This window comes from Quercus robur, chromosome 1 (assembly GCF_932294415.1).
Source record: "Quercus robur chromosome 1, dhQueRobu3.1, whole genome shotgun sequence".
Lineage (NCBI taxonomy): Eukaryota > Viridiplantae > Streptophyta > Magnoliopsida > Fagales > Fagaceae > Quercus > Quercus robur.
This window is the reverse complement of record NC_065534.1, coordinates 30851253-30867743: the sequence shown is the minus strand read 5'-3', so window position 1 is coordinate 30867743 and position 16491 is coordinate 30851253. Positions and strand designations below refer to the sequence as shown.

The window sequence follows — 16491 nt, the reverse complement described above, 5'->3', positions numbered from 1 at the left end:
TTTAAGGAACAGTGCCTGAAGTATGGGACTTGATGAAAACAAAAAGCTTATTGCGCCTAGGCTTTGAGTTCTGACATGCTATCACAATAATAATAATGGTTGCTTTTCCGTAAGGCCATGTGCTTAACTTATACTCGGAGTATAATGGTGGCAAGTAATGGTGGCAGGTGGCAGACATTAAAAAAAGAAAAAAGTGTTAAAGGAATAGTGTCCAGGTGTTTTTGTTTTTCTCCTGCTAAGATATAGGGTGTGTTTGGATAGAACTTATTTTGTTGAAATTGAAAACTAAAAATACTGTAACAAAATAATTTTTAAATGTGTGAATAGTGCTGTGGGACCTATTTTTAATGAAAAAATTGATAAAAAATGAAATTTGTGGGTCCATAAACAGTGCACGGACGTACTGATTGACAGAAATGTCAAAAAAAAACACGGCCAAACAGTACTGAACAGTACTCCTCTATTGCACTTGTCCCCTGAAACGCGTGTAGAAAAAAAAAATAATAAAAAAAGCAAAACTCAGACGTTGGAACCAAATACACACATAGTCCTAAGAGTTTTAGCCTTATCTCTAAGGCATTAAAGGAGGCAGAAAAATAAAGAAGATACGTTAAGGGTTTGAAGGTTGGTTTAGAATTCATTTATTTCGTTAAAATTGAAAAAAAAAATTTGAAAGTAAAAATTAGCTAAAATTAAAAATTAGTTGAAATAATATAGTGAGACTTAGGAATAATACCAAAAAGTGTAATGAAATCTATGAATAGTAGTAAAAATAAACTGAATAATAAAATAAGTTGGCAAAATTAATCATGCCAAACAACTACTAAGAATATGAGAATTTTTGGGTATGAGATATTAGTGGAATATTATTGGATATTTTTAGTAGTTTCTCTTTTGACTAAGTACCATTATAAGTTTTTCTTAATTATTTGATTATTGAGTAAATGATGCCTGAAAATTATTTAAGTGATATTTAAGGATTTTAGAGGAAGTGTTAGAGAGAAGTTCTTTTGTGGTGAGCTAGCTGAAGTAAGTAACTTTATCCTAATTTGTTTTATTTTGCTTATACTATTATATTTTAACTACTAAAATTTCTTTATAATTGTTACAATTTTATTTAATTGTTTTAGCTACATTGATTTAAAGTAAAGAATAAATAATTATCACTAATATATTTGATTACCGAATATATAATTTTATATATATTTATGTATTTGAATGAGATATATTATTGTTTGAACTGTGATTTGATATATATGATTTTGAACAATCTGACTATGTTTGACTCTAATAACCAACCAATGGGGGTATTTCATTGCTACTCTAATACCCAACTAATGAGGGTTATTCATTAGTACTAAAACTAGTTCTATTTGGGGCATCACAAGCTTATCATATTTCTGGACTCAGCTAATGTGGAATATACATTAGCATGAAAGTAGTTTCATTTGAATCTAATGCTTAGGGGATATAGCGTGATCATAGTCATAAGGATTGTTAAGAATATGAATTATGTTTGAATATTTGAACTGATTCAAGTCCTTGAAATTGCTTATGTGTTTTTGGAACCTATTGTAAATTATAGTTTTGATATATGGAAAACTAATTATTTTCTAATCCACCTATGATATATTTATAAGATTAAAATATTCGATCTATGTACAACTTATTATTTTACAGATCTATTTGCTTAGTAGAACTTATTAGGATTTGGGGTACTTATTGAGTTGTCAACTCACTCCCTCTTTCCCCTTTCAAATTTTGATCGGGAAGAGTAGCATGTGTTTGGGCTTCCACTGAGAGATGCATATGAGTGAAGTTTAGGAATCATTGAAATAAGATTTGGACTTTTATGTTTAATATTGTCTTTTGTTAAGACAATAGTCTCAAAAGATTTAGTTTATTTTTCTTTGTGATGTTGGAAGATTATTATTTTGGAGATATTTTGAGAATTGCATTATTGAAGACATTTTTGGATTTATTGATGAAATTTTCTTTTGAGGATAAATTTTTAGTTATTAAGAAGGTTTTTCACACTTATAGAGTGCGAACTTTATTAGCTGTTGTCACGTGCCTAGCTCTTGGGTTTGGGGCGTGATAATAAAGTTACAACATATTAATAAGAGTTATTAATATTATATTCGTTTCTCATTTTGTTGATACCTTGGTATCCATACAGGAGTGGGATATATTATATTCTAAAGATAGTCTTTCTCTTTCCCCTGGCTGATAACTATCAAAATATGACAATTATTAGATAAGCAAGCTTCATGCCCTCATCGAAATCATGCCTTCATTGAAATTGCATCAGGAACCATTCTTAGGTTTCAGCTTAGAATACAATTTTTTATAATCTTTTTTGCAATTATTATCTTGAGAAGTTATAATTTGAGTAATATCATTTTCATATATTTCATAAAAAAATAAAAAATAAAAACCATCACTTTCATATTATTAACATTCTTTTATTAAAACCAATGACTATGCAATATAGAATAAATTTGTATCTCTAAATTTAATATACTGGTATGTAAATCTCATTTTCTTACATTAGATTATTTCTCAATGCAAGATATGTCACGTGCAATAGAAATACCTACGCATTCACATCTGGCTCGTCAAATGCAATATTTAGCCTTAGGTTTACTTAATCCACCAAAAAACACCTCGCATCAGACTCAACAAAGTAACACAAAATTTTAGAAATGAACAATACCTCAATGAGCATTGTTCATCGCCAATGTTAAAATAAAATGTTTATTTTTTTTAATTTGTTCTCTTTGACCCCTCTCTCAACACCACTCTCTCTTATTGCCATTGACAACCAAAACCCACCTCTCAATCTCGTCATTTGGCTGCCTCAACCACCACCTTGAATCAGCGAGATATTTGTCATCCTTTGGCCATTTGGCCTCTACAACCACCATCTTTAACGGTTGCTGTTGATTTTGGTTGTTTGTGAAGGAGTTAATTTGGGTTGAGAGAGAGAGAGAGAGAGAGAGAGTTAGTGGGTAGAGTCGATCTGTGTTGAGGAAGGGAGACAGAGGAAGAAGAAAAATCAATGGTAGGGTTGATCTAGGTTGAGAGGAAGAGAGATGAAGAAAAAAATCACAGAGTAGAGAGAGAAAAAATAGTAATAAATAATGAATAAAATAAATTTTAAAAATACAATATTGAATTTGATGTAGGAGTATCTACTATCTACAAATGAGCTAGTAAATATAGTTTTTTTTAGACCAAATTTGACTAAAATGGTACTGAGGTTGATGCCAAATGCTCTAAACGCTATATATAATGCAAAGGGTAGCCATTAGAATAAAAACATCATTGATGTCATTCAGTGGTGTATGAGGAGAGAAGTGGCGGAAGTGGCAAAGTCTGTAGACCTTGAACACATCAGAGTTTATTTTAGATTAAAAAAAAAAAAAAAAAAAAAAGGCGTAGAAGCTTTACACTGACCTCAATCATTGCCACCAAACAGCAGCCTATTTAAGAACCACCTTAAGTTTTTTACTTGCTTGTCTCTCAACATACCAGGGAGCTATATATATCCAGCTACCTTCATTTGGGTTTCAAAATCCAAAGCAGGAAAACTGCCTCCAAACCATCTTAATGAGCTATGCAGAAGATTAAGACATTCTAAAACAAAGTTCTATACTATAAAATTATGGATAATGCAAAACCAGATGGATTAAGTTGACCATCAAATATGTTGTTCAAGTGAAAAAATACGTTGGTGTTGAGCACTAGAGATGTAATGGAACAAAATAGTACAGTTCATCTAGATTTGAAAAGTTGACAGTAGCCATTGGTGGAAATATTCTATAACGCCCTAAAAAATTACACACCAGATTCCAAAAGGCTTGAAAGGAGCCTAAAAAGCTTTCTAAAATTAATGACTGGCTAGGAAAAATATCATTAACAAGAGAAGAGACTATAGATTCAAATTTTGCGAGATCGAAGCAAGTCAGAAAGAAGTTCACACCATTGTAAATGTGAATGTTAAATATGCTCACCCTCGTTTTTTATGAGACTTTGATGGTCTAAGAACACTCCAGTCCAGCTTTTCACCCTTTGCCTTTGGTTTCTTGAAGGAGCCTTTACTACTACTACTCGGTGATGATTGTTCATTACCTTGAACATTTTTTGGTGTTTTTTTTGGGTACTGTGTTTCAGATACTACTTCAGACTGTTTTCTTTTAAGGTCCTCGGCCTCGGAACTTAATTTATCAGTGTCTGAGCTCCCTGCTCTATCCGTTGATGATCCATTTTCTCTGTATGATCCAAATAGAAGGAAAAATATCAGTAGTGTCATCAGTGCATATGAGAATCACTTGTAAATGCAGTTTTCTTTAGGTATCATGTATGGAAGCCAAAGCACATAGTAATAAATTTTATCTTCAGATCCTTCATTATCTATTTGTCTGCATGGATTACTGTTTGAAATGGCAACCCAAATCTTGATTTTCCCCCCTTTATTTCATCCCAAATCCTACAATTCTTTTTTGCCATTAGGAACACTAAGTTCCTTACTATTTTCCAGTCTTTTTCCACCAAACCCTAACCCAAATTATTCAAAAATCTCAACTGTCCAGATCTGCAAGATCTGATTTGGCTTTGTTCCTCTTTGTCCTACATCAACATCTCTCCTCTTCAAAATGAGAAATGTTATTATCTTTGTAAGAAACTACCTTTTGTAAACCAACTAAAATGGGTAACATGAGACGTATATCCACAAATAAATTCAGACCCAAAAACTACATACGCAATCTTACCAAAACTGGAAAAGTACTTAGACTAAATATGTTCCTGAAATATATTATTATCCAACCTTTCACATAGGGGAGAAACTATCATATACATTCAGAAAGGTATATAAAATCACACAAACTGGGACAGTAGTCAGCACAATTTCAACTCCAATGCAAACAAGATTATTCAACATTAATTAAAATTTTCAGAATTAAGGGATGTTTGCTACTTTGATTCATTATGCAAACTGGGTACAGTAATTGGCACAATTTTTAACTCCAATGCAAACAAGAACAGTTAATTAATATTAATTAAAATTTTCAGAGCTAAGGGATGGTTGGTACTTTGATTCATTGATTTATTCACATGTTTTATGAAATGACCAAACAATCCCAACTTCACTCAACAATGCTTTATGCCTTCCATGCCAAATAAGGATTCTTCTTTTCAATTTTTATTGGCTCTACAGTTTCTATTAATTACAGCCCTAACATAATATAAAAAATTTCAATATTCAGATTATTGGATAGAAAAAATAAATGACTGCAATATTCAGATTATTGGATTGGTTAGACAACCTCAATAGTAGCAGAAATGCAGCATGCATTGACAGAATGTTGCAACACTTTGCTCAACTTAGTTTAGAGCAACTTAAATTTTTTTTATGACAATAATCTCAAAGTTTCACATTGAGTTGTTCAACATCAAGGCAATATATTTTTCACGATATATTTGTAGGAATAACAAAAACATAAGATAATTTGAGAAGTGAACCCACCTCAAAGATATTCCTCCACTTTGACTTCCAGAAGAAGTGGCAGACACAGGGTTAGATGCTGCTTCATTCAGTTTCTATCATGACAAGGCTTTGCATGAGGAGAACAGAAGCCAAAATAGAATCACAGGAGGGGAATAGTCATTGGAAATTTCAGGTAACATGACCTTTATACTCACATCAATAGAAGGATTAAAGCTTTGAAATGACATGCGGCCATTAATTGCTCCAGGATGGGGATCACCTTCCATTATCACCAAACTGCAAGTATACAGACAACCATCCAAACAAAGCATGTTGGGAAATAGAAGTCAATGAGAAGGTCCTGTGGGTAGTTGCAGCTGTTTTATTTTTCATAGAAAATTAGCATTCCATTGCTTATATATAAGTTTACAATTCTTTTTGAATATTAGAGGAGATCAAACTGATGTTTGCAGAATATGAAGCCTTTAAACACAGGATGTTCTTACTTTACAAAGGTCTACTGTACAATGTCTTGCATGCCAACCCTTTTTTTTTTTTTGAAATAAATAAGAACATTTATATTAATAAAAAAATCACTATACAATGACTGAAGGAGAGCCTTTGAAGCATACAGCTTAATACTCAACCACTCTGTGAAAAAAAGGAATCCAAAAGGTCACATACATTTGAAGGTCTACATTCCTCTAGTAACATCCAAGAAAATAAATTGACAAAAGCAAACTTTATTCTCTCAACAGAAAGCTCTTGTCCCTAAAATGTTATGCTTCTTTCCTTCCAAATGTTCCACACTAGACACGATGGAACTACTTTCCAAGCCCTTTTTTGTTTCCTTTTCTTTCAATTTTTTTTATGGGTGATAAAGACTTTTTGTAAAGAATGAACAAAAGTACAAGGGAGTAATCTAAGAAATATACAGGTTGTATATCCAATCCTTTTTTAAAATTTATTTTGATAGGTATTGCCAATGTGCTACAGTGGATTTCATAGTTGTATATCCAATCCTTATAAAAATACTAAAATATTAATCTAGTTGCTCCTTTTTTATAACATTAAAAGCTAAATTGGATATCACAGGGCATACAAAGTCTGCAGAGCTGTGATACATGTCCAAATTGACTTCAAGAATATTATTAACAAAGTGACTTTAACCTATATCATTCAAAAGTCTTTTATTAACCCAACATCAAGCAATTTTATTCTTAATGGTCACTCTACCATCCACAAAGAGGGTCACCGATATGGTATATAGAAACTGCACTTCAAAAGGCTACAACTGTTTCAAATGCTAATAAGAAATTTGTGTTACCATCCCCAGATGGTGGGGTGTATGCATCTCAAAAAATAGTAGTCTAAAGATGTATACCGGATAATTTTTTATCAGCGACTAAATAGTGGAGATTTATTTATTTTTAACAATTAATACTGGGAATTGAAAATTCTGAACATGCTTTTATATGAATTTTCCCATTAAGAACCCATGAAGAGTGAACCCCATCTATCAACTTTCTCATTTACTAGTTGAGAAAAGAAGTGACATCTCATTAAAATTTTAAACATTATGGATGCTCATAATGTTACAACAAAAGGTGAAAGCAGGTGCTGCTGTCCTGACATAAGATAGAACTGCTAAGAATATTTAACAGAAAACTAATATTCTCATCGATCCCTCTAGGTAAAGAATACTATCCCATGATCTATATCGCTTACACAATGAGAGTTTTTGCTAGCAGCTTTCAATGCCAAGATTTAATTATGCTAGTACGCAGATGTCCACATAATCTAGCTCCACAGAAACACTTGTAACATACAACATCTCTTATTGAGACTACCAACATGATTTGAAGTCTGAATACAGAAGTTGATTAAGAAGAATGCAAAAGTTGATTCAGAAGTAAAAATGGTCTATAAATGATGCAGAACGTATTGGGGGAAATATGAAGCAGAATAGAAAATTGAAAAATCAATGCTTCATCACCAAGAGGGGATCATTATTGACAGTGGAAGCTGCATTAATTTCATTTCTTCAAGCCTTGTCACCCGCCTAAGATTCAAACTTGTTCCCCACCCTAGTCCTTACAAGGTGTCATGGGTTGACATCTCATCCATAGCCATCAAGGAGAGAGGTGTCTCATCCCCATTAAATTCATGTCCTACAAGGAAGAATTATGGTAAGATGTCATTCCAATGGACGTGGACACATCATTCTAGGCAGATCTTGGCTCTACAAACTAGATGTCACAATTTATGGTCAATCATATTCTTGCTCCTTTACACTTAACCCCTTCCAACCCAAGTCTACCACAAAAGGAAAGAAGCAAGAAGAAGGGTAAGAATCTTGGCTACTAAGGAAAATATTTCAGATTCCCTGTTTTCCAATCTCCCAAATTTCTTTGGATTTATGATGTGTAAGCCATTCCCTTTCCCTTTAAAGGTGAAGAAACAAGAAATGTTTTTAATAGATACAATAGAATTTCAAACCATGACACCTGCTCCATGATGATTGCTCTTATCATCAGGCCAAGACACCAATTGGCTTTTGGTGTAAGCAAGATTCAAACCCCAAATCTCTTATTTGAAGATAAGACTTTACCAATTGAGCTAACTGAAAACCCACAAAAGAAACAAGAATTTGATCGATTGATTATTATGTCTAGGTCATAGGGCCAAAGCCTACTTAGAATGATGTGTCCCAAAGCACATCACACCATGTTTCATCCTTTCAAGGAATAATTTGAATGGGGCCTCTCCTTGATGGCTATGGATGAGGTGACTACCCATGACACCTAATAGGGACTAGGGTGGGGACATGTTTCAATCCTAGGCAGGTGACAAGACTTGAAGAAGTGACATTAATGCAGCTTGCAGTATCAAAGATGTCGCAGAACGTAAATCCTAAGCTTCATTGCTTGAGGGGGCTTGGAATGACACCAAGCTAAGGGAATTTTTCATCAGAAAATTATCACTAAAAATGTAATGTCTCAAACCATTATTAAAGACTCTTAAAAGGCTTCAAGGATTACATGAGGGCACAATTCCATCCCAAAAATCCTCACTCATAATAAAATCCAAATTCAAAGTTCAAAATGTCAACTGATATCTAAATGAGAATATCTGAAAGAATAAAACTCTGAAGTAAATGGTGTCCCAACATGGAAAATACAAAATAATCCCTAAGTAGGAAAGAAAGTTTCCAGAGTCTGCACCAATAATTTATATCTCATTTTCTTCAACTTGTTTTCCAACTATAATCGAACTTAAATGCCTCACACAACCTTCAAGAAAAATGGTGTGAGATACAGTTTTCAACTAGCAAACTCGTACCACCTATGCAGCCTATAGATCATAATGAGAATGAAACAAGGATATATGACCCATCATGCTATTTCAGATGATTGACAATATGTATGGTAAGATTGCCTACCAATCACCTCTCCCAAACCCTGTAGAATCAGGAGCTCTGCACACTGGTTACAACCTATTTATGGCATAAGGGTCCCTAGTCTACAACATCAAGGGGCTTAGCTTGCCATATAAAATGTCTTTATTGGTAAGATAAAGACCCCTAGTTATAGGCCTTAAAAATGTCAATTACAGTATCGAATACAAGCACGCTAAAAGCATCTGTTTTTAAGCAAGCATAAGGCTCCTTAAGATAGCAAATTATGCGAAAACACCACTCCAAAGTAACGGCTTACACGTGGGTGATGGAGAACCAAAAAAACCAGCTAAATTGCAATTATCAACCAGATCCAGTTCATAATACACAACCAGAAAATCCTATAATGATTCAAGATTTCAGAAAGGAAAAATACAATTTGTACTTTAATGTTAAAGCAAGCAAAGTTTTACGCACATACGAACTGGAATATATCCACATATACACATCACACCAAAAAAAGAAGAAGAGAAAAATCAAGAAGCACAAAACAATAGAGAGTTCTTTATAAATTATAGCAAAGAACAAAAAAGAAAGAAGAATACCACTTTCTATTCACGATACTAGGGGAACTGAAATTCCCAACAAGTTTGACCTCTTCTTCTTTCTTGGTATTTTCTTCTCTCTGAGCTGCCCTTTGCATGAACTATCGAAATAAAGAAAAGAACACCCCCAATATAAGATCCTATGTTTACAAGGCTTGAAATTTATAACCAAAAAAAAAAAATTAGAGAATGCCCAGATAAATTTAAGTAAAACCCAGTTCAAATCTCAAGTGAGCTTATCTAAATTTTGCATATAGAAGCTAGTATGGAATGTCTCTTCAGGAAATAAGAGCAAAGTTTGTAACTTTTTGTTTTACCTTCAAGTTCCTCAGAGTGCTGGAAATCTCACGCTTGGCCATTTTTTAGCTCCTTGGATGTCACCAGAAGAGCTCAACTTTAACTCTCTCTGTCTCTCTGAAATTCTCTCCTCTCCGTGGAAGAGACAAGGTTTCTGCTCCCTTGCTTTGCAATAGGGACAACAACAATGATTTTATTGCTGTTGTTACAGTGTTACAGTAGGTTTAGTATTGGGCTTATATGGGCCTAGCATTGGCCACTATTAAACCTAACTCCTTTTTAAAAAAATAAACTCTGAATTTCTTGATTGTTGTCTTGTTGATCACGTATGGGCCCAAGCTAAACCAAACCTGGCTCAACCCCAAAATCAAACACCAACGTTGACTTCAGCCTATACTACTAATTTCAGCGCCTAATAATACATAGCACTAGAATCCTAGGCCAACTTGGGTTTAGGTTGGTCCACTCCAACCGACCTTATATTGAAGGCACCCATATAAAGTTAAAATTGCATGTTTCAATTTCAGTTAGTTCAATTGGTAAAGTCTCTAATAGTTAAATAAAAAATTTAAGGTTCAATCCTCGCCTACATCAAAAATCAATTGGTATCTTGGTCTAATGATAAAAAACTATCAACTATTATAAAAAACGAACACCATATGTTGAAACTCTCTAAATAAAATAAAATAAAATAAATTTTTTTGTTATTAAATAAAGGGATTCAAAATTCAAATCACGCTTACACCGAAAAGCAATTAATATCTTGGCTTCATTATAAAGAGCAATTAGTTCAAATAGTGACACTGATTTTAGGTTAATTTTATTTTGAACATAAGTCTATATTTGAATTTATTACTAAATTAAATTATATATCTAGGATTTATTTTCACAAGTTAGATATATTGATTTTTATCTAATTTCTAAATGTTCATAAATAAAAATCAATATATCTAACTTAACTTATTCTCATTAACTGAGTTAGATATATTGATTTTTATTTATGAACATTTAGAAATTGGATTACCAACCTTATATTATTAGAAATTGTATTATTGTTTTTACCATGAAACATACTATTTGTCTGATTAAAATAATTGAAACATATTATTATTATTATTTGATTATCAATAAAGTTTAAATAACCCTTCAAAAAAAAAGTTTAAATAATATTTAAAAATATTATGAATTTATTTCCAAATTTAGATGATACAATTTAAAGTCTATAAAAATATAACTAAATTACAAACTACACTCCTAAAGTTTGGAAGTATTTGGATTTTACACCTTAAAATTTCAGAATTTAGATTTTATTCCCTGAAATTCTATTATGTTTACATCAGCAACCCCCCCATCCATATTTTCTGTAAAGTGTCACATAAAATAATTAAAAAGTATACGACATAATAAAAATGACATGACATCAATTTTAGATGAACTAAACATGTGTGACAAGTTTATATGACACTTAATAGAAAATATGGATGGATGGGCTACTAATGTAAGCAAACTAGCATTTTAGGGAGCAAAATCCAAATTCTAAAACTTAAAAGTGTAAAATCTAAACACGCCAAACTTTAAGGGTGTAATTTGCAAGTTAGCCTAAAAATATATTTTAGAATTATATGATACATATACATACACAAACACTTTCAAAGCAAGCTCCAAACTCAAAAGGTTTTTCATGACTTTTGAGTGGAGTTTGTAGTGTGCTTTTGTGTTGGAATTCCTTTCTCTCCCTTGTGTGTGTTTGCTTCTAAATATATATATATATATATATATATATTATTATATGAAGGTGAGTTTCAAGGTTCAAAATTGAATTTGGGAGGAGAGTGGGAGTCTAGTTTATGGTGTGTTTTTGTATTAGAATTCATTTCTCTCTCCCTTGTGTGTTTGTTTCTCATAAATAAATTTTTTTTTTTTAATCTTATATATGAAGGTGAGGTTCAAGGTTCAAAATTGTATTTGGGAGGAGAGTGGGAGTCGAGAACCCACGACATTGAAGATTGGGTATCCGTTTGGATACCGATTATCACGCGTCTGCGTTTGCATTTTTCTTTTTAAGTATGTTTTGTGACTGTGGTGCTTTTCCAGTGGGTCCCATGCACTGTATACGGGACCCACAAATATTTTTTTCACCAAAAATTTTATTAAAAATGAGTCTCACGGCACTATTCACACATTCAAAAATTATTTTACTATAATATTTTCAGTTTTTAACAAAATAAGCGATATTCAAACACACCCGAAAGATGAGATGCCATTAGGTTAGAAACACGTGGACCAAGGTTCAAGTTACTATTTAATATTTATAAAGATAAAACATTTATGGGAATTTTATTTTTTATTTTTTTAACTAGTTAATCAATCGTAAAGTAAAAAATAATTTCCAGCCGTGCTTGTCAGGAGAGTTTGGCTTTATTGGTTTATTATTGGGTTTAAAAGTACAATTATTCCTAAAGGGAAATCTTCAGGCACTCTCCACACCAATAAAAGTAAACAATCTAATATAAAATATATATAAACTCAAATGTCACATGAAAAAAGTTAAGTTCTATGTTAGGTAGTTGTTTTCGTTGGTATGGAATTCTATGTGGATATGCTCCAAAAGAACCCAATTACTAGTAAGTACGAAAGTACTACAAAATATAATATTCTCTATTCATCAAAAAAAAATATATATATATATATATTTATATATATATATATATATAATATTCTCTTTTTATTAAATATCAAATTTTATAATTATAATAGTTATTAATAAGTATGTATTAAGATTGTGTTTATAATGAAATTATCTATTTTGGCAATTTTAAAAAATATGATATAGTAAAATTCTAATAGAATATTATATTGGTTGAAAAAAAAAAAAGTGTAAATATAGAGGATTTTATATATAGAATTTAAATCTAATTGCTAAATATAAGCAAAAAATATTGATAGATACCAAAAAAAAAATTATTAAAAGAAATCAAAAAAATAATCAAAATCTATTTATAGATATTATATATTATTCGTACCTAAAAAAAGTTTAAATCTAAAATAAAAAATTGTAAATAAATAAAAAAATAAAAAAAAAAAGTCCCAAACAAAGCAACAGGCTCAAGCCCACCCCAAAAGTCAAAACACCTCTTAGGTCCAACCTTAGTTAATGTTTTGAAAACAATGAAACCACTGTGGGCTTTCCACGAGTGCCTTGTATACTATTGTTGAGAGGTATCTACTACCGACTTTACCGAGGTGTACTGTATACATACATGTTGACACTCTCTCTTAACCTATAAAAAGCCACGGTAATCATCACTATCAAAAACTTTTCACTTCACTGCCCTTCTTCTACGTTTACAATTCTGCAACCTTCTAATACCAAGGTTCCAATTTATTTTTTATTTTTTTAAATTCTGATCTATAAGCCTCTACAGCTCTACTTCTTCTTTTACATTAATCACTTATCTGGGTTTTTTCTTTTCTTTTACCTTTATTTTCAATGTTTTTTGGGGGTATTCAAATAAATTATGCTTCTTTTATGTTTTTTGAGTATTGGGTTGGTAATGGAATGCTATATGTTTGATGGGATCTTCATCATGAACTCAACTTTTTATGCCTTATGATTAGTTTTTGTTTAGATTGACCATTGTTGTGAATTGGTTTTGTGTTTGACAATTGTTTGCTTATTTGTTTGTTTGGATTTTTGACAGACTATAAGCAATCTTATAGTGGCGTGAGAACCTCTCAGACCACTGATCATGGTATGTTACTAACTTTGTATTCTTTGTGGTTTGTGTTTGCTAAATTGTTATCCTAAAAAAAGAAGGAAAAAAAAAAAAAAAAGTGGGAACCATATTGGATTAGGAAGGTGGTTTGTACTTTATTGATTTTGAACTTGGTTTGCATGTCTTGTGGAACAAGTAAGATTTCAGCTTTGGGATGCTTTATTTCTGTGACAGCAACATTTGGTCTTATTTGTTGAGCTTATATGTTTTTAGTTTTCAAATTTATCTGTTGCTTCTTGATACGGTTTTGATCAGAGATCTTATTGTTTGTTTTGATTGTTGAAGGCTTACGAAAACCGCCGTTTTTCAACCTTTGAGCACAGTTATCGTTGTTACCCTGTCTCTTTCATTGATAAGGTTTGAGAATTACCTCTGCTGAATTTAATTTGCTTTATTATAAGAAATTCCATTTTTAAATGAAATTGGTGGAATCAGTTCTGTCGCACTCTACTAATTGTGATGAGAAGAGTCTCTTTAAATGGGTTATTTGATTTGTAAGCTTACCAAATTGCATAATTGACCTTGTCAATGTCTATAATTTATGAAATTGTTTCATATTATGGACATTATTTGGCCTTGTACCTACTCATTGGTTAGGCTCTTGATTTTTTCTTGGTTTCGGATTCCAAATTAATTATTTCTCTGAATCTTTGCAGCCACATCTGGAAAAGGGTGATAAAAGTACGTTTACTGCTTGACTAATTCTGCGATACTATCCTTAATCTCTATACTTATTTCTCTTAATTCTCGATAGTTCTTGAGGCTTAAAAATTACTTATGAGTTTTCTTTTCGCTTCCAGTTATTATGCCTCCCTCAGCTCTTGATCGCCTTGGTAAGTCAACAATTTAACACCTCCTTCATTCTGTTCCCTTATGCTGATGCAAGTAGGTTTGCTTTTAAGCAAATCTCCTTTTATTTATGAAAACACCAACTATGACGTGGGCATTTTTTTTGGCACTCCAGCATATTTACAAATAGAATACCCTATGCTATTTGAACTTAACAATCCTGCTGCTGGACGGGTTACTCATTGTGGAGTCCTAGAATTCATAGCTGATGAGGGACTAATATATTTACCATACTGGGTATGCTTTTTGTCTGTTTTATCTTTTGAATCTTCTGTGGTTCTTCAGAAGTTTTTCTACATATTTAGTGTTTTTTTTTATATTGTTAGATGATGGAAAACATGCTCCTACAAGAGGGAGACGTAGTGCAACTGAAGAATGCCAGCCTAGCAAAGGGAACATATGTTAAGCTGCAGCCACACACCAAGGATTTCTTAGATGTCTCCAACCCCAAAGCTATGTTAGTCAATGACTTTGCCATTTACATATTTGCCTTAAATCAGCCTTGATCTTTTTGTACATATAATTATGCTCTTTATTTATCTTTTCCATATATTCATTTGCAGCTTGGAAACTTCATTAAGGAGCTACTCTTGTTTAACAACTGGTGATACTATCATGGTTGCTTATAACAATAAGAAGTATTACATTAATATAGTTGAAACAAAACCCTCCTCTGCAGTCAGTATCATTGAAACGGACTGTGAGGTTGACTTCGCCCCTCCTCTTGATTATAAAGAACCTGAAAAACCAGCAAAATCAGCACTGTTGAACAGGAAACAATCAGAAGGTTTGTTACGTCATTTGTCTCCCCCTCATTTTGACACTTGTTCACAAGGTTTAATAATTAACCTCTTATTCTGAATTTATTTTGGCATTCCAGCTGAAGATGAGCCAGCCAAAAAGATAGCCAAGTTTAGCCCATTCACTGGTTTTGGGAGACGTTTGGACGGAAGACCCTCAACAGAATCAGTTGTGCCAGATTCTTCTCCTATTCTTAAGCAGCACCAATCAGAAGCTCAGAATGGAACCAAGGATTCCAAGTCATCAAATCCTGCTTCACGTCAACCTTCTGGAAAGCTCGTGTTTGGTTCAAATATAAATCAACCCGAAAATGAAAAATCAAAGGTATGTCTTGCTTTCTTGTGATATAAGCTGCCCTCAATTTTTCTTATACATCTATTGGCCTACTTATTGTGCAGTTGGTGCTAAAACTGATCTCTTGCATATTGGCTTTTGTAATGTTAGGTTGCCCCAAAAAACAGCAGTCAAGATCCACCTCAGAAGGAAGAAGAGCCAAAGTTTCAAGCATTTATGGGGAAGAAGTATTCATTGAAAGGCTAATTATATTTAAGCTTCTCTTACCCCCATTGCTTTGCTAGATAGGAGGTAGAACCAATCATTTGGTCAATGGAAGATCCTAAATTCCTAACCCTACAGATGTTCTGCACTAAATTTTTTTCCCCATTATATATTTATGTTCATATGAACCCAAAGTCAATGATATAGAAGTAGTATGAACTCTGATGATTCAAACATTATATTTCCATACTCATTGGAGTATATAAAATTTATTTTACATCAATGTGTCTACTGATTGCAAAGTAACAGTTCTTTAAGATGGTGAGGGTTTCATTATTTATATTACACAAACCAGAACTACTTATGGTGCACAAAGATCTTGACATGCAATGACTCACAAGCAGTCTCCTCCAGAAGGCTGTTTCCTCATTGCTAGTTGGTAGTATAAACATCCACAAAAACCGAATCAGTGAAGGACTGGAGGCCTGCCAATGCAATTTACAACCCTGAATTTGTTTTAAAAACTATTTCCCATCTGAATAGTAGCAAGGCGCAATTCGCAATTCACAATTACAAGTACATAGGGTAAAATCATGGCTGCCTGATTAACCTGTCTATAGGTCTAATAAAGCATAAGATATTTTATTACCATAGGCTTTAACTACAATATGATCAGCATCACGAGCTTAATTCAAATTTTACTCAATTGGCTTTGATTAACCAGTGAATTAGGGAGCTCTGAATGAAAGGATTTAGGGCCCAATATGACTTTGGTGG

At 32.6% G+C, this 16491-nt stretch overlaps 2 protein-coding genes across 4 annotated transcripts in view; one reads left to right on the top strand and one right to left on the bottom strand.

Moving 5' to 3' along the window:
- The window catches only part of LOC126729578 (uncharacterized), a 33481-nt gene extending 23501 nt beyond the window's left edge, over positions 1-9980 (bottom strand). Inside the window, exons 1-5 of one of the 2 annotated variants that reach the window (XM_050434913.1) lie at positions 9811-9978; positions 9494-9594; positions 5707-5788; positions 5531-5604; positions 3673-4274 (exon numbers count right to left, since the gene is read on the bottom strand). In XM_050434913.1, the coding sequence (XP_050290870.1) occupies positions 4013-4274; positions 5531-5604; positions 5707-5788; positions 9494-9594; positions 9811-9852 (561 nt within the window). In that variant the 5' untranslated portion in view covers positions 9853-9978 and the 3' untranslated portion in view covers positions 3673-4012. Of the gene's footprint in view, positions 1-3672; positions 4275-5530; positions 5605-5706; positions 5789-9493; positions 9595-9810 lie in introns of those variants that run through there. The other variant, XM_050434914.1, reaches the window with a different exon arrangement.
- A 3011-nt stretch (positions 9981-12991) lies between these two features.
- LOC126729520 (uncharacterized) lies at positions 12992-15997 on the top strand. 2 transcript variants are annotated; one of them, XM_050434910.1, is made up of 10 exons: positions 12992-13086; positions 13492-13542; positions 13852-13923; positions 14223-14247; positions 14367-14399; positions 14531-14652; positions 14742-14872; positions 14979-15202; positions 15296-15540; positions 15661-15997. In XM_050434910.1, exons 2-10 carry the CDS (start codon positions 13540-13542, stop codon positions 15754-15756), a joined length of 951 nt encoding a protein of 316 aa, XP_050290867.1. In that variant the 5' UTR covers positions 12992-13086; positions 13492-13539; the 3' UTR covers positions 15757-15997. The 2 variants fall into 2 exon arrangements, with proteins under 2 accessions (XP_050290867.1, XP_050290866.1); XM_050434909.1 differs by having other exon boundaries at positions 13024-13164.
- Positions 15998-16491: the final 494 nt, after the last annotated feature.

Coding starts and splice junctions, on each gene's coding strand:
- LOC126729520 (XM_050434910.1), top strand. Junction 13,924..14,222: donor CTGTCTCTTTCATTGATAAG/GTTTGAGAATTA, acceptor GAATCTTTGCAG/CCACATCTGGAAAAGGGTGA. Junction 14,248..14,366: donor TCTGGAAAAGGGTGATAAAA/GTACGTTTACTG, acceptor TTTCGCTTCCAG/TTATTATGCCTCCCTCAGCT.